Source organism: Heterodontus francisci, chromosome 44 (assembly GCF_036365525.1).
Source record: "Heterodontus francisci isolate sHetFra1 chromosome 44, sHetFra1.hap1, whole genome shotgun sequence".
Taxonomy (NCBI): domain Eukaryota; kingdom Metazoa; phylum Chordata; class Chondrichthyes; order Heterodontiformes; family Heterodontidae; genus Heterodontus; species Heterodontus francisci.
In genome coordinates this window covers 20,022,867-20,049,358 of record NC_090414.1, presented here as the reverse complement: position 1 = coordinate 20,049,358, position 26,492 = coordinate 20,022,867, and the positions used below count along the sequence as shown (strand labels likewise).

At 49.6% G+C, this 26,492-nt stretch overlaps 1 protein-coding gene across 2 annotated transcripts; it reads left to right on the top strand.

Moving 5' to 3' along the window:
* The first annotated feature begins 975 nt into the window (after nucleotides 1–975).
* Nucleotides 976–22,581, top strand: LOC137355953 (adenylosuccinate synthetase isozyme 2-like). Of its 2 annotated transcripts, XM_068021651.1 has the most exons (13): nucleotides 976–1,293; nucleotides 2,217–2,319; nucleotides 3,544–3,612; nucleotides 9,103–9,153; nucleotides 13,829–13,895; nucleotides 14,048–14,155; nucleotides 14,958–15,039; nucleotides 15,529–15,655; nucleotides 18,845–18,999; nucleotides 19,174–19,298; nucleotides 19,893–19,990; nucleotides 20,249–20,398; nucleotides 20,634–22,581. In XM_068021651.1, the coding sequence occupies exons 1-13, from the start codon at nucleotides 1,000–1,002 to the stop codon at nucleotides 20,684–20,686; spliced, it is 1,482 nt and encodes a 493-aa protein (XP_067877752.1). In that variant the 5' UTR covers nucleotides 976–999; the 3' UTR covers nucleotides 20,687–22,581. The 2 variants fall into 2 exon arrangements, with proteins under 2 accessions (XP_067877752.1, XP_067877753.1); XM_068021652.1 differs by lacking the exon at nucleotides 9,103–9,153.
* Nucleotides 22,582–26,492: the final 3,911 nt, after the last annotated feature.

The window sequence follows — 26,492 nt, the reverse complement described above, 5'->3', positions numbered from 1 at the left end:
TTGCCAGTTTCCTTGTGTTCTGCGTCCCAATGCCTCTTCGTGGGGCCTGCAAATCTTCCCTGCAGCACACACTTTCTCGTTCAAACATTAAATTCCAAAACAAGCTGTGACTGCACTTTTTTTTTATTCAAAGCTACAAAGCAGTAAACTTTCTTTCATCTCGACACGTGTCTCTCTGTTCTTTGATCTAGAGCCTGCAGCCTGAAAGGAAGCAGATTCAATAGTAACTTTAAAAAGGAAATTGGATAAATACTTGAAGGAGAAAGAAAATTTGCAGGGATTAGCTCTTTCAAAGAGCTAGCACAGACACGACAGGCTGAATGGCCTGCTCCTGTCTCATTCATTGGTTCTGGTTGCATTCTAACCAGTTGCAACAGAACCTTATCTTAATACTCTCATTAATGCTTTTCCAGTAGACTCGTGTTTTCCGTTCCCTCTAATGACATTGCAAGGTTGTCTGTGGGTCAAACAGATATCTGGATGGATGCAACGCCCTCGGTTCATTGCTTGTGTGCTCCCACTGCAGGGAGCGTCTCTAAATGAACGTCTAAAAGGCCCGCTTCCAGATGAAGAAAGGGTGGTAGCCGCCACGGCAGGAACTCCTATTCCAGCATCGAGTGAAAGGTGGGACCATGCAATGTTGCGGGCCCTCGATAGGTGGGGGCAAAAAGACCCTATTTAACGTTCGGTAGGAGAGCGGGTAATTGGGCGACGCTCCCTGAGGCGGGAGGAGGGCGGGGACGGGAAGCCCGATGACGTCATTTGATTGACAGCCCGGGTTGGGACGGCAAATAACAGAATCCCATTAAAAATTATTTCGCCTCCACTTCCGAGAGACTAGTAAAGGTCGGAGGACTCACGGGCTGTTAAAAAAAAAAATGAAAATTGCGAGTGAACTTTTAAAACAATTTTCCCGGTTGCCCGGCAACGAGGGGCTGGTTTCGGTTTCCGTTTCCGGTGAGAGGTGGGGGGGTGGGGAGCCCGCATGCGTAGAGGGAGATGGCTCTGGTGCCGAATGGAGCGGCCTCAGGCGCGGGTGATCATGACAGGGTGGACAGCCGCATCCCGCCGGCACCTCCGAGCCCCAAGCGGCTGAGGAGGGCCGAGCGGGACGGGGTAGCCGAGGTGGCTGCTGCCGCCGCCGCCGGAGGTGGTGGCCCGGGCCCGGGCGCAGGGCCCCGGCCGTTCGGCAACGTGGTGACGGTGGTGCTTGGCGCGCAATGGGGGGACGAGGGCAAGGGGAAGGTGGTGGACCTGCTGGCGCAGGACGCCGACCTGGTCTGCCGCTGCCAGGTGAGGAGAAGCAGCGGCCTCAGCTGCCGTGCTCATTAATATTATAGGCTCATTAACATAATATATCCGGAGCGCCCCAATAGGAAGGCACGGCGAGCCGCATTAGCATAATCTATGCGGCGCCTCCGAGTGCGGGCATTGTGACGTCAGGCCTCATTTGGATAATCTATGCAGAGCCTGCTCGGGAATCCCGCCTTTGTTTGGGGGAAGGGGGCGGGGCAGTGCCTTGATCCGCCCTTGAATGGTCCTGAGGCCCACTTCTTTTTGTTTTGGTGGTGGGGCGGGCAGCGTGGTACCACTCTGTGCCCAGACGGAGCCCTGACTGCAATTGGCCTCAGCGCCCCTTGGGCGAGATGGGGTTGTTTGGGGGGGGCGGAATTGGGTTGTGACGCCCCCAGCGGCCAAATTGCCTCCTCCCCCCCCCCCCAGCTCGCTGCCTTGGGTTTCTGCAGGGTGGAGCGGCTGCGGCACCAGAGGGCGGCTGGCACGTTTGGAAGCCCGAGGGCAGCAGCCTTAAGTCAGCGCGGCTGCCTTCCGCAAATCTCCGGAAGCGGGAATTCCCTTTCCTGGGGCCGTACCCCAGTGTGAAGCGCAGCCTGCAACAAGAAGCCAGAGTTGGTAGCGGTCAAAATAAGAGTCCAGCATCAAACCTTCGACGACTTCCCTTGGCTAGGCATCATACTGACGGCAGTGGTGGCTGAGACGGTGCGGATATACATGCGCGAAAGCCAGCGAATAATGCGCATCTATTGTATCTGTATCCATCCTGTATCACATATGTTACACTTAAACGTCCCTTTTCCTTTCCGTGATGTGTAGGAATCCTGACGGATTGAGGAGCGAGTGACCACTGTTCTCAGAAACGTGGTGGCCTCTTTCTGTCTATTTAATGATTCTTCTGTTTCCCTTCCACCCTCTCTCAGGGCGGGAATAATGCCGGGCACACTGTTGTGGTGGATTCGGTCGAGTACGACTTTCACCTCTTGCCTAGTGGAGTCATTAACAAGAATGCCACATCTTTCATTGGTGAGTGTGCTCTTCTTAACCATTCCTGTCAATTAGTTTACAACAGAGTTAGACATGAGGTGATGGAATGCCACCCCCCTGCCCCCCCTGTAGTGCTGGAGAGCTTTGGGAGCCATTGGAACAGGACGAGGCCATTCAGCCTTTGGGGGCTGTCCCGCCATTCAGTTATATCATGGCTGACTCACAGTTTAAGTCCATGTACCCATATTCCTTAATCCCCTTGCCGAACAAAATCTGAGCAATCGCCATTTTGAAATGATGAATTGACCCCTATCACCCATTTCCCCCCCCCCCCCCCCCCCCAGCCTCAACAGCTTTTTGGGGAGAGAGTTCCAGATTCCCACTCCCCTTTGAGTGAAGACATTTCGTAGATCCAAAATGGCAAATTTTCTCCCAGGCCTGCAACACTTGCCACGTCTCCAATTACTTGTATTTCTGTATCCCAAACTGTTATTCTCTGAAAGAAATTTATTCAAGTTGGGTTTGCATTTTATTTATTATTTTATTAAGAGATACAGCACTGAAACAGGCCCTTCGGCCCACCGAGTCTGTGCCGACCATCAACCACCCATTTATACTAATCCTACATTAATCCCATATTCCTACCACATCCCCACCTTCCCTCAATTCCCCTACCACCTACCTACACTAGGGGCAATTTATAATAGCCAATCTACCTATCAACCTGCAAGTCTTTGGCTGTGGGAGGAAACCAGAGCACCCGGTGAAAACCCACGAGGTCACAGGGAGAACTGTGCAAACTCTGCACAGGCAGTACCCAGAATTGAACCCGGGTCACTGGAGTACCACTAGCTTCCACTGCCTCCCCAGGGTTCCATAGATGAACCACTGCCTCACTTGAAGTAATGTTTCTGCAGATTAGTTTTAGGGTGAGGTAAGGTAGCATTAATTTCTGGATAGAGGGCTCAGAAGGGCTGATTAGAATTAAGTTCTACAATCTGGTGACTCATGATAGCGAGTGTGGTCGCGTGGCCGTCCAGGGCGGACGAGATGGGACTGGAATGTGATGTCACTTGGAGTCGAATAGCCGACTGACCTTTAGCTGTTTGGGCTCATGGCACAGGCAGTCATTGAACAGCACTTCAGTGTGCGTCAGTGCCTGCAGGCGAGGAAGTTGATTGGAAAATCAAGCACTCTGTGAAGGTTGAATTTGCTTTGCAGTTTTTCTGGGTCCTCTGTTGACTGATTGTCTTGTATCTCTAGGCAATGGGGTGGTTATCCACTTTCCCGGGCTGTTTGAGGAAGCTGAGAAAAACCTCCGTAAGGGCAAAGGTAAGAGCCTGTCTACATTAAACCTGCATGGTCGGAGTACCAGAGACTGAGGTTTCACCGCTCTGTGGGTGTGTGTGTGGAGTGTGTGTGTATTTTTAAAGATTCTCCTCCTTGTTTTCAAATCCCTCCGTGATCTCACCCTCTCCCTTTCTCTGTAACCTCCTGCAGCCCCGACAACCCTCTGAGATCTCTGCGCTCCTCCAGTTCTGGCGTCTTGCGCATCCCCCGATTCCCATCGCTCCACCATTGGCGGCCGTGCCTTCAGCTGCCTGGGCCCTAAGCTCCGGAACTCCCTCCCTAAACCTCTCCACCTCTCTCCTTTTAAAATGCTCTTTAAAACCTCCCTCTGACCGAGCTTTTGGTCATCTGCCCTAATATCTCCTTATGTGGCTTGGGGTCAAATATAATTTGTTAACGCTCCTGTGAAGCACCTTGGGACATTTTACTATGTTAAAAGGAGCTAGATAAATGCAAGTTCATATGTACGTGCTCATTGGTCCCCTCTGCTCCCTTCAAGAGTGGACTTTACTGGCTGAGTTTCTCTACCTCTGTTTGGCAGCCCTTTAGCCACTTTCATCCAACCGGAGCCACTGGTTATTGATCAGGAGGAGGAGCCCTGGCTGTTTGGTTTGTCTCCTCCCTTGGTTCAGGGACTCTGAGGCCATTTGGAGCACTGGCACAGGCCGGGGAACAAAATCTGGGATAATTCCTGTGTGACTCTGTCCCCTCACCGGGCAGTGTGTCTAGTAATTGGGCCCCACACATGGGGAGACACTACCTCCCTTTGCAACCCCTGCCGGCCCTTCAAACAGAAAGTAGATCTGTGTTACTCCAGGCTGTACACCAGCTGCTGTCATTGTGTCAGCAGCAATGGGCAGAGAGTGGAGATGGCCAGCTACCCACAAGATCCTGTGTTAACCCATCCGCAGATAACTTGCTTCCTCTGACCTTTGTGCCCAGCAGAATGGAATGTGAGCATGAGTGTTTGTCTCTGCACCTTGCATTGTGTGGTATGTACACACATCTGTATCTCTGCAGACGAACATACGAATTAGGAGCAGGAGTAGGCCACTCGGCCCCTCGAGCCTGCTCCGCCATTCAATAAGTTAATTGCTGAACCGATTACTCCACATTCCCACCTACCTCCGATAACCTTTCACACCCTTGCTTATCAAGAATCTACCTACCTCTGCCTTAAAAATATTCAAAGACTCTGTTTCCACTGTCTTTGAGAAAGAGAGTTCCAAACACTCACGTCCTCACAGTGGCGCAGTGGTTAGCACCGCAGCCTCACAGCTCCAGGGACCCGGGTTCGATTCCGGGTACTGCCTGTGTGGAGTTTGCAAGTTCTCCCTGTGTCTGCGTGGGTTTCCTCCGGGTGCTCCGGTTTCCTCCCACAAGCCAAAAGACTTGCAGGTTGATAGGTAAATTGGCCATTATAAATTGTCACTAGTATAGGTAGGTGGTAGGGAAATATAGGGACAGGTGGGGATGTTTGGTAGGAATATGGGATTAGTGTAGGATTAGTATAAATGGGTGGTTGATGTTCGGCACAGACTCGGTGGGTCGAAGGGCCTGTTTCAGTGCTGTATCTCTAATCTAATCTAATCTAAAACATCACTCCTCATCTCTTGTCTTAAATGGGCGACCCCTTATTTTTAAACAGTGACCCCTAGTTCTAGATTCTCCCATAAGGGGAAACATCCGTTCCACATCCACCCTGTCAAGACCCCTCAGGATCTTATATCTTTCAATTAAGTCGCCTCTTACTCTTCTAAATTGTAGCCAATACGAGCCTAGCCTGTCCAACCTTTCCTCATAAGACAGCCCACCCATTCCAAGTATTAGTCTAGTAAACCTGTGTACTGCCTCCAACGCATTTACATCCTTTCTTAAATAAGAAGACCAGTACTGTCCACAGTATTCCAGATGTGGTCTCACCAATGCCCTGTATAGCTGAAGCATAACCTCCCTACTTTTGTATTCAATTCCCCCCGCGATAAACTATTACATTCTATTAGCTTTCCTAATTACTTGCTGTACCTGCATACTAACCTTTTGCGATTCATGCACTAAGACACCCAGATCTCTCTGCATCTCAGAGCTCTGCAATCTCTCACCATTTAAATAATGTGCTTTTTTATTCTTCCTGCCAAAGTGGACAATTTCCCACTTTCCCACATTATACTCCATTTATGAGGTCTTTGCCCACTCACTTAACCTATCTATATCCCTTTGTAGCCCCCTTATGTCCTCTTCACAAGTTACTTTCCGACTTATGTTTGTGTCATCAGCAAATTTAGCAACCATACCTTCGGTCCTTTCATCGAAGTCATTTATATAAATTGTAAAAAGTTGAGACCCCAGCACAGATCCCTGTGGCACACCACTTGTTACATCTCGCCAACCAGAAAATGGCCCATTTATGCCTACTCTCTGTTTCCTGTTAGCTAGCCAATCTTCTATCCATGTCAATATGTTACCCCCTACACCATGAGCTTTTATTTTCTGCAATAACCTTTGACATGGCACCTTATCAAATGCCTTATAGAAATCTAAGTACAATACATCCACTGGTTCCCCTTTATCCACAGCACATGTAACTCCATCAAAGAACTCCAATAAATTGGTTAAACATGATTTCCCTTTCAGAAAACCATGTTGACTCTGCCTGATTACCTTGATTTTTTCTAAGTGCCCTTCTATAACATCTTTAATAATAGCTTCTAACATTTTGTCTAAGATAGATGTTAAGCTAACTGGCTGTAGTTTCCTGCTTTCTGTCTTCCTCCCTTTTTGAATGAAGGAGTTACATTCGCTATTTTCCAATCTAACGGAACCTTCCCTGAATCTAGGGAATTTTGGAAAATTAAAACTCATGCATCAATTATCTCACTAGCCACTTCTTTTAACGCCCTAGGATGAAGTCCATCAGGACCCGGGGACTTGTCAGCCCGCAGCTCCAACAATTTGTTCAGTACCACTTCCCCGGTGATTGTAATTTTCTTGAGTTCCTCCCTCCCTTCCATTTCCTGACTTACAGCTAATACTGGGATGTTACTTGTATCCTCAATAGTGAAGACCGATACAAAATATCTGTTGGACCAACACTCACTTTGTTCACGCTTTTTAAAAAATATCTATAGAAAGTCTTACTGCCTGCCTTTATATTTCTAGCTAGCTTTCTCTCGTACTCTTATCTTCCTTATCAATCTTTTAGTCATTCTTTGCTGTTTTTTATATTCTGTCCAATCTTCTGGACCTGCCTCCCATTTTTGCACAATTATAGGCTTTTTCGTTAAGTTTGATACTATCTTTAACTATTTTAGTTAACCACGGATGGCGGGTCCCACCCTTGGAATTTTTCTTTCTCGTTGAAATGTATCAATTCTGTGTATTCTGAAATATCCCCTTAAATGTCTGCCACTGCTTCTCTATTGGCCTATCCCTTAACCTAATTTGCCAGATAATTTTAGCTAGCTCTGCTTTCATGCCCTCATAATTGCCTTTATTTAAGTTTAAAATACTAGTCTTTGACCCACTCTTCTCTCTCTCAAACTGAATGTAAAATTCAATAATATTATGATTGCTGCTACCTAGGGGCGTCTTAACTATGAGGTCATTAATTAATCCTATCCCGTTGCACAATACCAGGTCTAGTAAAGCCTGCTCTCTGGTTGGCTCCAGAACGTACTGTTCCAAGAAATTATCCCGAAAACATTCTATGTACTCCTCATCTAGGCTACCTCTGCCCATCTGATTTTTCCAGTCTATATGTAGATTAAAATCCCCCATAATTATCGCTGTAACTTTCTGACAAGCTGCCATTATTTCTTCCTTTATACCCCGTCCTACAGTGTGGTTAATGTTAGGTGGCCTGTACACCACACCCACAAGTGACTTCTTGCCTTTATAATTTCTCATCTCTACCCAAACTGCTTCTACATCCTGGTCTCCTCAACTTAGGTCATCCCTCTCTATTGTGCTAATACCATAATTAATTAACAGAGCTACCCCCCTCACCGCCCCCCCCCCCCCCCCACCCACCCTCCTCCACCTTTTCCTAGCTTCCTGTCCTTAAATGCCATGTACCCTTCAATATTCAGGTCCCAATCTATGACGAGCTGCAGCCATGTTTCTGTAATGGCTATCAGATCGTACTTATTTATTTCTATTTGCGCTCTCAGTTCATCTGTTTTCTTTTAATGCTACGTGCATTCAGATACCGAACCTCCAGCTTTATCTGTTGATTTACTCTTAGATTTGTACGCTCTGTCCCTTCCTGTCACAATCTGTTTATCATTTCCCAGATTAATACCTTTCTCTCTTGCCTTGATTGACCATATCTTCTCAAATTTGACCCCTTGCCCCCACTATTCAGTTTAAAATCCTCTCAACGTCCCTAGATATGCAGCACGCTAGAACACCAGCATGGTTCAGGTGTAGACCGTCCCAACGGCATAGCCACCACTTTCCCCAGTACTGGTGCCAGTGCCCCACGAACTGGAACCCACTTCTCCGACACCAGTCTTTGAGCCACGCATTAATTTCTCTAATCTTATTTGCCCTAAGCCAATTTGCACGTGGCTCAGGTAGTAATCCAGAGATTATTACATTTGAGGTTCTGCTTAATTTGGTGCTTCTTTCCTTGTCCTGCCTATGTTGGTACCTTCACGGACTACGATGATTGGATCCTCCCCCTCCCACTGTAAGTTCCTGTCCAGCATTGAGCAGATGTCCTGAACCCTGACACCGGGCAGGCAACATAGCCGTCTGGACTCTCGCTCTTTGCTACAGAGAACAGTGTCAATCCCCCTAACTATACTGTCTCCTACTACCACTACATTCCTTTCTTCTCCTTCCACTTGAATGATTCCCTCTACAATGGTGCCATGGTCAGGTAGCTCATCCACCCTGCAGCCCCCACTCTCATCCAAACAAGCTGAAAGAACCTCAGACCTATCTGGACAATCGCAAAGATGAAGCTCCTGCGATCCTGCCCTCTGGGTCCCCTTAACCTGCCTCAGGTGCAGCCACACTCCTGTCCCTGACCATTGGCCTATCCTAAGGAGTGTGGCCGCCTCCTGGTACAAAATGTCCAGGTAACTTTCCCCCTCCCTGATGTGTCGCCGTGTCTCCAGCTCAGACTCCAGTTCAATGACTCTGAGCCGAAGCTCCTCGAGCTGCAAACACTTACTGCAGACGTGTTTGCCCTGGATCACACTGGCATATCTCTCTCTGTCTCTGTCTCTCTCTCTTCTACCCCCCCCCCCCCCCCCCCCCCCCCCGGTTTGCTCGTGTGCCGCTGTCTCTCCTCTTGTGCCACGCTGTCTCATTTCTCTCTCTTCATTACACCCACTGATATTCCCACAAATGCAGTCAGAACATGGTGGGGGTGGGTGGTGAAATCAGCACGCAAAGTGTTGTTTCCAAGTGCTGAGCTGTGGTTTGTAACTCGCTGGCTTCTCTGCTTTTTTTCCCCCTTCCCAGGTTTGGAAGGATGGGAGTCGAGGACAGTGATCTCAGACAGAGCCCATATAGGTGAGTTAGTATAATTGTGTTTGAGACCTGGGCAGGAAACCCATTATGTGGGATTTGCTCCCTTCAGGTCCCCCAAATTGAGTTGAGTGCAGAGCTTTCATAGATAAAAATATTCTCTTGAATTTCATTGCATTTCCACCAGTTTATTCCCCCCCCCCGACCCCCTGTCTCTATGTGCCAGCGTGTCCCAGAGGTTGTCCCTCTGTCTCTCACCTCTCTCTGTATCCGTGTGTATATATTCTTTCACATGTCGCCTACTTCCTGCAGGAAGTGTCACCAGCTGCAGAAGCTTGAGCTCCGGGTTTCGCAACTCGAGCGGCAGCAGGAATCACCGTTGTGCATCCACAAGGCAGAGGATTACGTGGATAGCATGTTTAGGGAGGTGGTCACACGGCAGGTTTGGAGCACGCAGGCAGAGAGGGAATGGGTGACTGCCAGGCAGTCTAGGAGAACCAGGTAGGCACTGCAGGAGTCCCCTGAGTCCATCTTGCTTGCTAATCGGTTTTCCATTTTGGATACTGGTGAGAGCAATCGGTCCTCGGGGGAGTGCAGTCAGATCAAAGTCCGTGGCACCACTGGTGGCTCAGCTGCACAGGAGGGGAGGTTAAAGAGGCATAGTGATAGGGGATCAGACAGGCGTTTCTGTGGCAGTAAATGTGACTCCAGGATGGTGTGTGCCTCCATGGTGCCAGGGTTAAGGATGTCACTGAGCGGCTGCAGGACATCCTTTGGGGGAGGGTGAACAGCCAGAGGTCGTGGTCCACATTGGCACCAATGACATAAGTAGGAAGAGGGATGAGGTCCTGAAAGCAGAGTTGAGGCAGATAGGAAGGAAATTAAAAAGTAGGACCTCCGAAGCAGTAATCTCAGGATTACTCCTCGTTCCACGTGCTAGTGAGCGTAATAGGAGGATTAATTGAACATGTGTCTGGAAAATTGGTGCAGGAGGGAGAGCATCAGATTTCTGAGACATTGGGAGCAGTTCTGGGGCAGGTGGGACCTGTGCAAGATGGACGGGCTACACCTTTACAGGACTGGAACTAATATCCTTGCAGGGAGATTTGCTAGTCCTTTTGGGGAGGGTTTAAACTAGCTTGTCAGGGGGATGGGAACCTGAGGGGTAGCTCAAAATAGAAGGCAGGCGAAACAAAAGCAAGTATCAACTAGGCTTAGAATGCAGAATAATGTCAAGAAGGCAGGTTTTTTTTATTCATTCATGGGATGCTGGCCATTTATTTATTTTTTAAATATTTCCAAAATATACTTTATTCATAGAAATCTGTAAAAAATACATTACCAAACAGTTTCAAACAGCACCAAGTCAAAAAATACAAACCGTGCAAGGGTGATCAGTTTCCTTCAATACAATCATGAGTTGCCTCACAACCCTTCCATTTCATTGTCATGCCAGATACATTTTTACATTTTACAACACACAAAATTTTCCCGATACAGTTCGAGGGGTTTCCCATGGATCCAGCCCCTCAGTTCAGCTTGGTGGGGGGACCTTATACTGTGGTCTTTCCCCATTGAGCCTTTGCTGCGGCTGCCCCGAGCTTTAGTGCGTCCCCTCAGCACGTAGTCCTGGACCTTGGAATGTGCCAGTCTGCAACATTCGGTCGTGGACAACTCTTTGCGCTGGAAGACCAGCAAGTTTCGGGCAGACCAAAGGGCGTCTTTCACCGAATTGATAGTCCTCCAGCAGCAGTTGATGTTTGTCTCGGTGTGTGTCCCTGGGAACAGCCCGCAGAGCACAGACTCCTGTGTTACAGAGCTGCTTCGGATGACGAAAACCACTGCCAGGCCAGCATTCATTGCCCATCCCTAATTGCCCTTGAGAAGGTGGTGGTGAGCTGCTTTCTTGAACCGCTGCAGTCCATGTGGGGTAGGTACACCCACAGTGCAATCGGTTAGATACAACTGAGTGGCTTGCTAGGCCATTTCAGAGGGCATGTAAGAGTCAACCACATTGCTGTGGGTCTGGAGTCACATGTAGGCCAGACCAGGTAAGGACAGCAGATTTCCTTCCCTAAAGGACATTAGTGAATCAGATGGGTTTTTACAACAATCGACAATGGTTTCAGGGCCATCATTAGACTAGCTTTTTAATTCCAGATTTATTAATTGAATTCAAATTCCACCTTCTGCTGTGGTGGGATTTGATGCCATGTCCCCAGAGCAATACTCTGGGTTACTAGTCCAGTGACAATACCACTACGCCACGGCCTCCCCATTTACTCTACTAGAATGCATGCAGCATTCACAACAAGGTAGATGATTTAAAGGCCCAAATAGAGGTAAATGGGTATGATCTAATTGCCAATTTCGGAAACCTGGCTACAGGGTGACCAAGACTGGGAACTGAATATGCAAGGATATTTGACATTTAGGAAGGACAGGCAAAAAGGAAAAGGAGGTGGTGTTGCGCTGATAATAAGGGATGGGATCAGTACATTAGTAAGGGAGGATCTCAGATCGGAAAAACAAAATGTGGAATTTGTTTGGGTGGAGCTGAGAAACAGCAAGGGGCAGCAAACATTGGTAGGAATTGTTATAGGCCACCAAGCAGTAGTAGTACTGTGGGGCACCGTATTAATCAGGAGATTAGAGAAGCATGTAGCATGGGTAATGCACTAATCATGGGTGATTTCAATCTGCATATAGACTGGGTAAATCTAATGAGCACTAATGCTGTGGAGGACGAGTTTCTGGAGTGCGTTAGGGATGGTTTTCTAGAGTAGTATGTTGAGGATCCGACTAGAGAACAGGCTATTTTTGATCTAGTATTATGTAATGAGAAAGGGCTAATTAATCTTGTTGTAAAAGAACGTTTAGGGATGAGTGACCATAATATGATAGAATTTTACATTATGTTTGAAAGTGAGGTAGTTCAATCTGAAGCCAGGGTGTTCAATTTGAACAAAGGAAGTTATGAAGGGCATAAAGTACAGCATAAATTCACCAGGATAATGCCTGTGATGGTAAACTGTAGTTAGGTTGGTGGAGTTGTGGATAGTGATGAGGATTGTCAGAGGATACAGCAGGATATAGATCGGTTGGAGACTTGGGCAGGGAAATGGCAGATGGAGTTTAATCCGGACAAATGTGAGGTAATGCATTTTAGAAGGTCTAATACAGGTGGGAAGTATGCAGTAAATGGCAGAACCCTTAGGAGTATTGACAGGCAGAGAGATCTGGGCGTACAGGTCCGCAGATCACTGAAAGTTGCAATGCAGGTGGATAAGGTAGTCAAGAAGGCATACGGCATGTTTGCCTTCATCGGTCGGGGTATAGTGTATAAAAATTGGCAAGTCATGTTGCAGCTGTACAGAACTTTAGTTAGGCCACACTTAGAATATTGCGTGCAATTCTGGTCGCCACACTACCAGAAGGATGTGGCGGCTTTGGAGAGGGTACAGAAGAGGTTTACCAGGATGTTGCCTGGTCTGGAGGGCATTAGCAATGAGGAGAGGTTGGATAAACTCGGATTGTTTTCACTGGAATGACAGAGGTGGAGGGGCGACATGATAGAGGTTTACAAAGTTATGAACGGCATGGACAGAGTGGATAGTCAGAAGCTTTTTCCCAGGGTGGAAGAGTCAGTTACTAGGGGACATAGGTTTAAGGTGAGAGGGGCAAAGTTTAGAGGGGATGTGCGAGGCAAGTTCTTTACACAGAGGGTGGTGAGTGCCTGGAACTTGCTGCCGGGGGAGGTGGTGGAAGCAGGTATGATAGAGACGTTTAAGAGGCATCTTGACAAATACATGAATAGGAAGGGAATAGAGGGATACGGACCCCGGAAGTGCAGAAGGTTTTAGTTTAGGCAGGCATCAAGATCGGCGCAGGCTTGGAGGGCCGAATGGCCTGTTCCTGTGCTAAACTGTTCTTTGTTCTTTATGCCGGAGACTTGAAAATTCTGGGAATACGTCCGCTGTGGAAGGGAAGGCTATCAGGAATATCACAACAGGAGGGGGCCATTCAGCCCCTCGAGCCTGTTCCACCATTCAGCGAGATCGTGACAGATCACTACCTTAACTCCATTGGCCCGTCCAGGTTCCGTAAGCCTTCGCGAAAATCTGTAGATCTCAATTTGAAATTTTCAATTGAGCCCTAATTTCTTCAGGGGAAGAGAGTGCCAGATTTCCACTCCCCTTTGTGTGAAGAAGTGCTGAACGGCCTGGCAATAATTTTAAGATTACGCCCTCTAACTTCCGACAGAAATTTTTAAAACTATAAAAGCGTTTGATAGAGTTTAATGAGTGCCTTGTTAGAGGCTGTAAAGATTACGAAAGGGTTTTGATAGGGTAGACGTAGAAAAGGTGTTTCCACTTGTGGGCGAGACAGATCTAGGGGGCCATCAATATAAGAGTCACTAATAAATCCAATGGGGAATTCAGGAGAAACTCCTTTCCCCAGAGAGTGGGGAGAATGTGGAACTCGCTACCACGGGGAGTGGTCGAGGTGAATAGTATCGATGCATTTAAGGGGAAGCTGGACAAACACATGAGGGAGAAAGGAATAGAAGGAGATGGTGATGGGGGGAGATGAAGAGGAGGTGGGGGGAGGCTCGTGTGGAGCAGAAACACCAGCACGGAGCAGATGGGCCGAATGGCCTGTTTCAGTGTTGGTAATTCTGCGTGATAAATGTCTTTGACCGTTCTCCTCTTGTTTTCAGTGTTTGATTTCCACCAGGCAGTGGATGGTTTGCAGGAGCAGCAGCGGCAGGAACAGGCTGGCAAAAAGTGAGTGCGCAGACGTCTGCAGCCCTTGTAGCCGGGAAGCGTTTAACCTGTCGTGCTGTTTAGGGGGCTGGAGTTTAGAGTAGGGCAGCTGGCTTCGGCCTGTTCTAAACTCCTCTTCTTTCTCTTTTTGTTGTTGTTCCTTTCCCCGCCAGCCTGGGAACCACGAAGAAAGGAATCGGGCCTGTGTACGCCTCGAAGGCCTCCCGCACCGGCCTCCGGATCTGCGACCTCCTGTCGGACTTCGAGGAGTTCTCAAAGCGGTAAGGGGGAAGGAGGGGACCGTAAAGAGGCCGCGCTCGCTCCCCCCGTCTTGCTGCGGGAAAGACGGGACAGGAAAGGGTCCATTGACCGCGCCCCGCAATCGTAATGGTCAGAGGATTGTTGCTGGATGATTCCTTCCCCCCCCTCCGCCCCTCCTACAGCCAATGTCATCTCCTGTGAGAGGCAAGAAACTGGAGAGTTTGCAGATTCAAAAGGGTGTTTACAGCAATTTAAAAAAAAACCCTGTGTGATCTTGTTTGCAGTCTCTTCTGTTAATCTATCTGGTCCAGAAACGGATTAAACCAAGTTGTTATCTAGGCTGTCGCTCCAACCCAGTGCTGAGGGGACGCTGAATTACCAAGAGAGGGGGTGCTGTTAAACTGAGGCCCCCACCAACACCGCCCCCCCACCCCATCTCCCTGCTGGGCTGGAAGTTAAAGCTATTTAAAAGAACGGCAGAGTTTCTCTCAGCCGCACCGAGGCCAATGTGCCTTCCTCAACCAAGAACAACACCCTTTGACCGGTCATTCATCGCATCGCTGTTGATGGGGTCCTGCTGTGTGCGACATGGCCACCCCCTTCTCCAACATAAGTCACCCCACTTCAGAAGTAACTCACTGTATGTAAATTGCTGAGAGACATCGGTAAGAGGTGTGTTATCTACTTATGTGGCCGGGTGTCAAATTCCTCTCGGTAACACTCTCTCGTGAAACACCTTACAATATTTTACTTTGTTAAAGGCGCAATATAAAAGCAAGTTGTTACGGTGTGATTAATTCCTTTCTGTCTCTCTCCCTCCAGCTTTAGAGTGCTTGCCAATCAGTACAAAGCTATGTACCCAATGCTGAACATAGACATCGAAGGCGAGTTGGAAAAATTGAAGGTAAGGGTAACGTAGATTGTAGTCTGCCTACCGAGAAATGGACGCTTGCTCTCTGACAGTTCCTGTACCCACCGTAGGCCTCTTTTTTTTTTTTAAGCTTCTGTGTGCTCCTTCTTTTCTCCCCACCCATCTCTTCACCTGGTTACAGAACCTGCAGCCGCCTGGGTCCTACCCTCTGGACTTCCCTCCCTGGAGCACTTCTGCCTTGCGACTTCTCTGCAGGTGATTCCGTGGTTAAATTGGGAGCAGAAAAGGATTCGATACAGGAGAAAGGGAGGGAATGTTTCCTTTGGTGGGGCAATCGAGAATGAAGGTGGGGGGGTGGTGGGTGCGACGGTGGGGGGGAGGCTGTGGGAGTAATCTTCAAATAGGAGCCAGGCCATTTGAGGATAATCGAGACAGCTCGGGTAAGAGTATCAAATATCAGCCAGTGCTGTTTAGAGCAGGTTCAGGCCACTGTTTGTTTACACACCTCTGCATCCTCTTCAGGGATACTCTGAGCGTGTCCGGCCTCTGGTGAAAGATGGTGTCTACTTCATGTACAAGGCCCTGCACGGACCGCCCAGAAAGATTCTCGTGGAGGGCGCCAACGCCACGCTTCTGGACATCGATTTTGGTAAGAACTGGCTGTGTCGAAAACCGACAGCCCCCCTTAACAGAGCTCCCACTGCCAGCGTTGCTTGACCATGTTGGACTCACATGAGTAAAAGTGTACTTCACCCGTTCCCATTCCGAGGGTCCCCGCGCAACCCGCCACCAACTGCCCTTCCGTCGTGGGTTTATGTCCCACTCCTCGAGCCCTTACCCCAAGTCCAACACTCCCGTTGTCGACGTTGAGGGAGTGCTGCACTGTCGGAGACTATCTGCGGATAAGACATTAAATCGAGGCCCCACTTGCCCTCTCAAGTGGATGTAAAAGATCCCACGGCCACTATTGGAAGAAGAGCGGGGGGGGGAGGGGGGGGGAGTTCTCCCCGGTGTCCTGGGGCCAATATTTATCCCTCAACCAACATCAGTAAAAACGGATGATCTGGGTCATTATCACATTGCTGTTGTGTGGGATCTTGCTGTGCGTAAATTGGCTGCCGCGTTTCCTACATAACAACAGTGACTGCACTTCAGAAAAAGACGTCGTTGGCTGTGATGCATGTTCCGATGTCCTGAGCTCAGTAAAGGTGCTACAGAAATGCAGCTTTTTCTTTAATGGAGTACGGAGCTTGTGTCCTGAGATAGGAAGATTCAGAACGTCACGGCGCGGGCTTCCTCGGCACAATCACCAGCAATCCACTGCGTTACCCTGGCCGGCGACAAAGGGAGACTTACTGCCTCTGCTGTTGGCTCCACTGTTAATATGTTCAGCTGGCCTGTTCATTACATCCGGTCTGTACGGGGTGTACTGTGATACCAAGCCAGAATTATCCCGGGTTCAGCTGTGAGCTGGTGCTGAGTTAGTTTTTTTTTTTATTTCCAAAATATACTTTATTCATAAAAATCTGTAAAAATTACATTGCCAAACAGTTTCCAAACAGCACCAAAAAATACAAACATTGCAAGGGAGATCAGTTTCCTTCAATACTGTCATGAGTTTCTTCCCAACCCTTCCGTTTCACAATTGTCATGTCAATTACAGTTTTACATTTACAGCAATTGAGAATATTAACGATACAGTTCGAGGGGTTTCCCATGGATCCAGCCCCTCAGTCCAGCTTGGTGGGGGGACCTTACACTGTGGTCTTTCCCCATTGAGCCTTTGCTGCGGCTGCCCCAAGCTTTAGTGCGTCCCTCAGCACGTAGTCCTGGACCTTGGAATGTGCCAGTCTGCAACATTCGGCGGTGGACAACTCTTTGCGCTGGAAGACCAGCAAGTTTCGGGCAGACCAAAGGGCGTCTTTCACCGAGTTGATAGTCCTCCAGCAGCAGTTGATGTTTGTCTCGGTGTGCGTCCCTGGGAACAGCCCGTAGAGAACAGACTCCTGTGTTACAGAGCTGCTTGGGATGAACCTCGACAAAAACCACTGCATCTCTTTCCACACCTGCTTTGCAAAGGCACATTCCAGGAGGAGGTGGGCGACCGTCTCTTCCCCACCACAGCTAACGCGGGGGCACTGTGCGGAGGGGGCGAGACTTCGGGTGTGCATGAAGGATCTGATGGGGAGGGCCCTTCTCACCACCAGCCAAGCTACATCTTGGTGCTTGTTTGAAAGTTCTGGTGATGAGGCATTCCGCCAAATGACTTTGACGGTCTGCTCGGGGAACCATCCGACAGGATCCACCGTTTCCTTTTCCCGTATGGCCTTGAGGACATTCCGTGCAGACCACTGCCTGATGGACCGGTGGTCAAAGGTGTTTTTCCGCAGAAACTGCTCCACGAAGGATAGGTGGTACGGCGCCGCCCAAGTGCATGGTGCGTTCCGCGGCAATGTGACCAGGCCCATCCTTCGCAACACCGGGGACAGATAGAACCTCAGCACGTAGTGACACTTGGAGTTTGCGTACTGGGGATCTACACACAGCTTGATGCAGCCGCACACGAAGGTGGTCATCAGGATGAGGGCCACGTTGGGTACATTTTTCCCGCCCTTGTCCAGAGATTTGAACATCGTGTCCCTCCAGACCCGGTCCATTTTAGATCCCCAGACGAAGCGGAAAATGGCTCGGGTGACTGCCACGGCGCAGGAGTGGGGTATGGGCCAGACCTGCGCCACGTAGAGCAACAACGTGAGCGCCTCGCACCTGATGACCAGGTTCTTACCCACAATGGAGAGAGATCGCTGCCCCCACATGCCCAACTTTTGTCGTACCTTGGCTACTCGCTCCTCCCATGTTTTGGTGCATGCCCCGGCCCTTCCGAACCATATCCCCAGCACCTTCAGGTAATCTGACCTGACGGTGAAGGGGACAAAGGATCGGTCAGCCCAGTTCCCAAAGAACATGGCCTCGCTCTTGCCGTGGTTAACTTTGGCTCCCGAGGCCAGTTCGAACTGGTCGCAGATGCTCATCAGTCTGCGCACGGACAGCGGATCCGAGCAGAAGACGGCGACGTCATCCATGTACAGGGAGGTTTTAACCTGAGTGCCTCCACTGCCTGAGTTAGTTGTCTCAATGAGGAATTGGGGTGGGGTGGGGGGTGGGGGGCAGGGGGAAACCAGCCAGGGACACGATTGGACTGGGCTGTGATGCCCCTCACTGTCAAACAGTCTGCTGGCTCCCACAATCGAGGCTACTTGGGTGAGGCGCTGGAGCAGCAAAAAAAAAAAATCCTTTCACCTCACTTTTCGTAGAATCAATTGGCAGTGAGTGTTAATCTCCAGAAAGCTGGTTCTGGAAGGGTAATGCTGGAGCCTATCTTTACTCAGTTTCACATTTATTGTGCAGAGTAAAAGGATTACAAACATGTTGCTCCTCACTCAAAACCCTCCACCAATCTCTAAGTGTCTGCTTATAAGTGCTCAAGTAAGACCCCAATTAACACCCTCCACCGACATATAATCAAACCATTGATGCACAATTAACAGATTAATACCCGGCGAGGCCCTTCGGCCCATCATGTGTTTGCTGGCTCTGTTAGCGGGAGGTACGATAACGGCTGAACGCGGACTGAAATAGCAGCCCGGCTCGGACTTACTTTCTGAAGCTTTCAGGAGGGATCTGCGTGTGTAGAGGGGAGGGTTTGAGTTGCGTTTACCTCGCGCCTCATCTCGAGGGCTGACGGAACTGGGCTGATCCTAGAGCACGGGGTAACCCGTTTCGGCTGAAGGGCAGGAGCCGCGTGAGGTTCTCTCAGTCTGTCCATGTTCTATTCCAGGTACCTACCCTTTTGTGACCTCCTCAAACTGCACAGTGGGGGGCGTGTGCACGGGACTGGGGATCCCCCCTCGCAACATTGGCAAGGTGTACGGTGTGGTGAAAGCCTACACTACCAGGGTCGGAGTCGGTGCCTTCCCCACGGAACAGAGCAACGTGAGTACGATTGCCCTGGAGAGCAGGGAAAGCTCGTGTCTGCTGCCAGCTTTATCAAAACGCTGCGCGTCTTCCTACTCATTTTCCGTATCGCGTCAGTGGATTGCCCCTCCCCCCCCCCCCCCCCCCAACACCACCGTCCCCCACCTTCACTGTGCTGCGTCTTGTTTCCAGGAGCTGGGGGAGCTGTTGCAGAAGCGGGGCCGGGAGCTTGGCGTGACCACAGGCCGCAGGAGGCGATGTGGCTGGCTGGACCTGGTGTTGGTGAAATACGCTCACATGATTAACGGCTTCACAGCGTGAGTACTCGGGCGGGGAGCGTTGCTAACCTGGCTCACTAACTGAGCAGCACCCTGTGCTCACTTCTATCCTGTCCCCACCCCATCCCCTGCCCCCAGTTCGACCCGTGAGGGAACACATTCCAGCTCCCCATTGCCCACTGACAGACTGTCTGTCTCTCTACTTCCCTCCCTCCCCTGTCTTCTCCTTACACTGTATCCTCCCTATCTCTGTCACCTCCTCCAGCCCCTACAACCCTCCGAGATCTCTGTGCTCCTGCAATTCCAGCCTCTTGTCCATCCCCCGATTCCCATCGCTCCACCATTGGCGGCCGTGCCTTCAGCTGCCTGGGGGCCCTAAGCTGTGGAATTCCCTCCCTAAACCTCTCCGCCTCTCTCTCTCCTCCTTTAAGACGCTCCTTAAAACCGACCTCTTTGACCGAGCTTTTGGTCGCCTGTCCCTAATATCTCCTGATGTGGCTCGGGGTCAAATTCTGTCTGATAACAATCCTGTGAAGTTTTATTATGTTAAAGATGTTATAAGTTGCTGAGGGCGGGATAAGGGGAGATTGAGGCCGTTAAGGAGCATTCTGATGTGATTTTTATTCACCACAGGCTGGCTTTGACTAAACTGGACATTCTGGACACATTGGAAGAGATAAAGGTTGGCGTTGGATACAAACTGGAGGGAAAAACTATCCCTTACTTTCCAGGTTGGTGCTGGGGATGGTGATTAAGGCGCCTTCCATTTTTTTTTTATTATTACATCCAGGATTTTTTTCTCAGCGTTTTGTAAATCTTGTTCCATTTTTAAAAAAAAACAGAAACTCAGTTTCTTCCCCCTGCAGTGGGAAGAGATTTGGGAAGAGGCAGAAAGCTTTGTGCTGTTGTTTGTATATGTGTCTGTGTCCGTCCCCCAATCCCCCAAGGTGTGACATGCCCTCACTGACCCCCGGCTTTATTTTCTCCAGCCAATCAGGAGGTGCTACATAAAGTCCAGGTGACGTACGTGACTCTGCCGGGGTGGAACAGGAGCACTGAGGGCGTCCGGACTCCGGACGAGCTGCCGGAGAACGCCAGGAAATACGTGCAGTTCATCGAGGAGCACGTCGGGGTGCGGAGTGAGTATGGGGCGACAGTGCTGCAGTTGATCACTGAGACGTTACCCCCCTGCCCGTATGGGGGTGGGGGGGTGCGGTGGGGGAGGGGGTAATCCACACGGAGGTGAAGTCGATGGAGTGGGAGATTGGCGACGCACTCGAATTTAAATCAGGCCGGCGCTTATTCTGCCCACGTCTGGGGAAATCGGAAGGTTTGCGCATCTACTCACGCTGTGCCGTCACTTCTCCCTTGCAGTTAAGTGGATTGGGATCGGCCAGTCCCGGGAATGCATGATCCAGCTGTTCTGAAGACGTTTGGAATCGCAGAGAGAGAGAGAGAGAGCCAACTGCCCCCGCTGACCCACCATTAGGATGCCGAGTTCCTGCTTCTGCCAAGAACCTGGTCCTGCCTCCTCTATCTGCCCAGTGAACCAGTGTCGGTGAAAGGTTCTCCCTGAACTCTCTACATCTCAGTGTTATTTTTGTACCAGCCTACACGTGTCTAGGAGAAGTGTAAGATGTCCACCAAACCATTCCTGTGTTTCACCGAGGAGGGGTGGGGTGGGAGGGAGAGAGAGAGAGACTCCCTGCACGACTATCTTTATCTTTTTAAAAAAATTGTCAATTTTTAAAATAATCAAAGTAAGCTTCTTGGGAGCGTCTTTAGATTTCACAATCAAAATGTGTGCACAAGTGCGGAGAAAATATTGGTGGATCTGCTGCATCCAGTGAATTGCTGAGTGATACTGGGGTCCCAGGTTTGTTACCTGTGTTAGCTTATCTGGTTCAGTCGGCAGCGACTGGAATTAACCTCATTTCACCGTCCCACCGCCCTGTGTTAGGGAGGGAATAAGTCATCCAGGGTTCTTGCCCCCCCCCACCGGATCCCTATCCAGTGACACAGTGCTGGAAAGTGTGTGGTTTGGGGGGAGCATCAAGTGAGGAGTGTATTGGGACGGGTGTGATGCAGTCCACAGTGGAAGAGCCTGCCAACCCTCATTCTCTGGGTGAGGGACCTCTACACACTCCCTGGTGCCATTCCCTCCCCTCATCCTAACCCCCGTGCCAGACGGTGAGCAGGTTACCTCGGCCCCAGGGTTGGCCTCTGCAGCCATTCCTTGTGCCCCTTTTCCGCCAGCTCTCGACACCTGAAGGGATCTGAATCTTTGACTCGGGGGGTGGGGGGGGGTCTCCTGCCGCAGTGGTTCTCAAAACTGGGGTCTGTAGAGACCTTCTAGGGGTCCGCGGGATAATGTGGAAGTGCGAAGATGGGAGTGGAGTGCGCATCTGCTGCATGCAGCGCAGGGTGGGTTAGCTGCATGGAAAGTGTGGCATAGAAGTAAATATTTGTCTTAAAAGCATTATAAGGATACTCTTGACATCATTATGTATATTTATTATCATTTCGATGGGGGCCCTTGATTGCTAATTCATTTGAAAAGAAGTTTTTCATCCAAAAATGTTTGAGAACCACTGTTCTCCCAGATGGAACTGCAGGGTCAGGTACAGGCAGAATCATATCGAAACCTATCTGCCTCGCTCCCTTCCCCCCCCCATTCTCTTTAGACCTATCGCTGGGGTTGGCGGGGGAGGTCACCGTTACTGATCTGATCTGTGTCCGGCTCCTTCGATCAGGTGCCATCAACAAACTGCATTTATATAGCACCCTTAATGTAGTAAAATACCCCTCAAGGTCCCCACTTCAGGGGAGCATTATCAGACAAAATTTGACCCCGAGCCACCTAAGGAGATATGAGGGACAGGTGACCGAACGCTTGGTCAAAAGGGGCGGTTTTAAGGAGCGTCTTAAAGGTTGAGGGAGAGGCGTTGAGGGAGAGGCGGTGAGGTTGAGGGAGAGAATTCCAGAGTTTAAGGCCCCGGGGCCTGTGGTGCCCAAAATGAGTGCACTTGAAATTGAGGTGGGGGGGAGGAGGGGGGGGGGGTGGTTTGGCGTTTGTGAGATATGTAGTGGTTAAGGCAGCACTCGAAAATTGTCCCTTACACGTGAGGTCCTTCTGCTTTTCCAAGACTTTGTACTACTGAAGACTGATTTTTATATTTGATGAATGTTTCGATGTAAAATAGCTCCGTGGGTGGCTGAGTGTGTCCAGGGGATGGTTTGAGTTGTATGACTGTTTCTAAAACTCCTCCTAATATTATCTATGCACTGAGATGTAATAAAATAATTGATAACTTCCATTAAATCTTCTGAGGCCTTTTTTTTTTAAATCATAGAACCACAGAAAAAGTACAGCACAGAAAGAGGCCATTCAGCCCATCGTGTCTGCAGCGGCCGAAAAAACTACCCGCCCAAACTTATCCCACCTTCCAGCACCTGGTCCATAGCCCCACAGGTTACAGCATTTCAGGTACCTTATAAAAGAATTGAGGGTTTCTGCCTCCACCATCGTTCCTGGTAGTTAATTCCAGACACTCCCCACCCTCTGGGTGAAAATGTTTTTCCTCATGGCCCCTGGTAACTGACCTCTCTGGATGTCCTTTCTGTAATGTGGTGACCAGAACTGTACACAATACTCCAGCTGTGGGCTAATCAGCGTTTTATACAGTTCCAGCATCACATCCCTGCTTTTGTATTCTATACCTCTACCAATAAAGGAAAGCATTCCATATGCCTTCTTCACCACTCTATCCACCTGTCCTGCCACCTTCAGGGACCTGTGGACATTCACTCCAAGGTCTCACACTTCTTCTACCCCTCTCAATATCCTCCCGTTTATTGTGTATTCCCTCACTTTATTTGCCCTCCCCAAATGCGATACCTCACACTTCTCTGGATTGAATTCCATCTGCCACCTGTAGGCAAATGTGGTAGGGAGTTTTGCACACAGCAAGATCCCGCAAACGAGATGCATGACCCATTAACCTGCTTTTGTTGCCGTTAGTTAAGGGAGGAATGTCGGTCCATCACACTGGGGGGAGCAACCCCTGCTCCTATTTCGCCAATCAAGGACCATCTCCAAAAGCAAATCTTCTGAGCCCACCCCAGGCCCCAGCACATCACCGTGTCCGCCACTGACATCCGAGGCTCTCTGCTGACCAGTAGTCGACCAGCTCTATAACTTAAAAGATCAGCTCAAAGGCTGGGAATTCTGCGGTGAGTAACTCGCCTCCTGACTCCCCAAAGCCTGTCCACCATCTATAAGGCACGAGTCAGGAGTGTGATGGAATACTCTCCACTTGCCTGGATGGGTGCAGCTCCAACAACACTCAAGAAGCTCGACACCATCCAGGTCAAAGCAGCCCACTTGATTGGCACCCCATCCACAAACATTCACTCCCTCCACCACCGATGCACAGTGGCAGCAGTGTGTACCATCTACAAGATGCACTGCAGCAACTCACCAAGGCTCCTTCGACAGCACCTTCCAAACCCGCGACCTCTACCACCTAGAAGGACAAGGGCAGCAGACGCATGGGAACACCACCACCTGCAAGTTCCCCTCCAAGCCACACACCATCCTGACTTGCAACTATATCGCCGTTTCTTCAGGTCAAAATCCTGGAACTTGCTCTCTTGATAGCACTGTGGACAACCCCTTCCATCATATTGCTGATCGAGAGTAGACTGATAGGGTGGTAATTGGCCGGCTTGGATTTGTCCTGCTTTTTGTGCAAGGACATTCTTGGGCAATTTTCCACATTGCCGGGTAGATGCCAGTGTTGTAGCTGTACTGGAACAGCTTGGCTAATTCTGGAGTACAGGTCTTCAGTACTATTGCTGACTGTTGGCTGGACCCATAGCCTTTGCAGTATCCAGTTCTTGATATCATGCAGAATGAATCGGACTGGCTGAAGACTGGCATCAGATGCTGGGAACCTCAAGAGGAGGCCGAGGTGGAGCATCCACTCGGCGCTTCTGGCTGAAAATAGTTGCAAATGCTTCAGCCTTATCTTTTGCACAGATGTTCAGGGCTCCCCCCCCATCATTGAGGATGGGGATATTGCGGAGCCTCCTCCTCCTATTAGTTGTTTAATTGTCTACCACCATTCAGGACTGGATGTGGCAGGACTGCAGAGCTTAGATCTGATCCGTTGGTTGTGGGATCGCTTAGTCCTGTTATCACATGCTGCTCCTGCTGTTTGGCACGCAAGTAGTCCTATGTTGTAGCTTCACCAAGCTGACACCTCAGTTTTAGGTATGCCAGCTGCTGCTCCTGGCATGCTCTCCTGCATTCTTCATTGAACCAGGGTTGGTCCCCTGGCTTGATGGTAATGGTGGAGTGGGGGATATGCCATGCCTTGAGGTTACACGATTGTTGCTGAATACAATTCTGCTGATGGCCCAGTGTCTCATGGATTCCCAGTTTTGAGTTGCTAGATTTGTTTGAAATCTATCCCATTTAGCACGGTGGTAGTGCCACACAACACAATGGAGGGTATCTTCAATGTGAAGGCGGGACTTCATCTCCACAAGGACTGTACAGTGGTCATTCCTGCCGATACTGTCCTGGACAGATGCAGCTGTGTGGAGGACGATGTCAAGCAGGTTTTTCCATCTTGTTGGTTCCCTCACCACCTGCCGCAGACCCAGTCTAGCAACTATGTCCTTTTAGGATTCGGCCAGCTCGGTCAGTAGTGGTGCTACCGAGCCACTCTTGGTGATGGACATTGAAGTCCCCCAACCCAGAGTACATTCTGTGCCTTTGCCACCCTCAGTGCTTCCTCCAAGTGGTGTTCAACATGGAGGAGTACTGACTCATCAGCTGAGGGAGGGCAGTAGGTGGTAATCAGCAGGAGGTTTCCTTGCCCATTTTTGACCTGATGCCATGAGACTTCTTGAGGACTCCCAGGGCAACTCCTTCCTGACTGTATACCACCTCTGGTGGGTCTGTCCTGCAGGTGGGACAGGACATACCCGGTGATGGTGGTGTCAGGGACATTGTAAGGTATGATTCTGTCAATATGATGGAAGAGGTGGTGTAGTGGTAATGTTACTGGACTAGGCTAATGCTCTGGGGACGTAGGTTTGAATCCCACCGTGGCAAATGGTGAAATGTCAATTCAATTAATAAATCTGGAATTAAAAGCTAGTCTAATGATGACCATGAAACTATTGATTGTCTGGTTCACTAATGTCCTTACCTGGTCTGGCCTACATGTGACTGCAGATCCACAGCATTGCTGGTTACCAGCAATGTGGGTGACACTTAAATAGCCTAGTGAGCTACCCAGTTGTACTAAACTGCTACAAAGTGCAAGAAAAGCAGTAAAACCGGTTGGACCACCCAGCAGCGACCTACGCCCTGGGAGTGACAGCAGCAAACTCAGTCCTGTCGACCCGAAAACGTCCTCCTTGTTAACATCCGGAGGCTGGTGCCAAAATTGGCACAGCTGTCCCACAGACTAGCCAAGCAACAGCTATTCGACTGTGGGGGGTGTCGCATTGGTACCCGAACCTTGTCCTTGCTTGGGTTTTTTAAAAAAGCCTTGTTTTTTGGGAAGGTGTTGACTAGGTTATTTGCCTCTTGGCTGGAGGGCATTCGTGTGGCTCTTGTAGTATTTAATGGGACATTGTCGGGGAGGGGTTTACTCTGTATCGAACCCTTTTTTTTTCAGCTTTGCTGAAAAGGTTGGTCACAATAAGCTTTTGCCCCGACAGGTCTTTCCTCATGGAAGCCACACACTCCCAGGCACTGATGGTCGTGCACTTTGCTGTATTTTTACTTATAAAAGAAGGATTTTTTGACAAAGCATGGTGAATTTCTCCTCCCTGGTTTGAATCCAGTGGAGGCTAATGAGACAGAAGCATCCTCTACTTACCATTCTTGAGGAGAAATGTGAGGTCTTTTGGGCAGTGCCTCTGGTCCTGGGTCCAACGCACTCCACCGAGGCTCAATCAGCCAGGGCATCGAGAGAGGCCACAGGAAATGTGATAACACCAGCCTGGTGGTGTAGGTTGCTCTTCTGAACACCCTCTATTGATCAGTGTAGAGGGAGCTTTACTCTATATCAAAACCTGTTTTTTTTTTTTCTTTTCTCTTCATTTTTTAAAATAACTTTATTAAAACCAGATAAATAAACCAAAAACTCAAATTAAAATGTAATTCTCGGCGTCGACCATGCACTCCAGTCCCTGCGGTGCCCACCGGTCGCG

Coding starts and splice junctions, on each gene's coding strand:
- LOC137355953 (XM_068021651.1), top strand. CDS start 1,000: ATGGCTCTGGTGCCGAATGGAGCGGCCTCAGGCGCGGGTGATCATGAC. Junction 13,896..14,047: donor CAGGAACAGGCTGGCAAAAA/GTGAGTGCGCAG, acceptor TTTCCCCGCCAG/CCTGGGAACCACGAAGAAAG. Junction 20,399..20,633: donor GGAGCACGTCGGGGTGCGGA/GTGAGTATGGGG, acceptor TCTCCCTTGCAG/TTAAGTGGATTGGGATCGGC.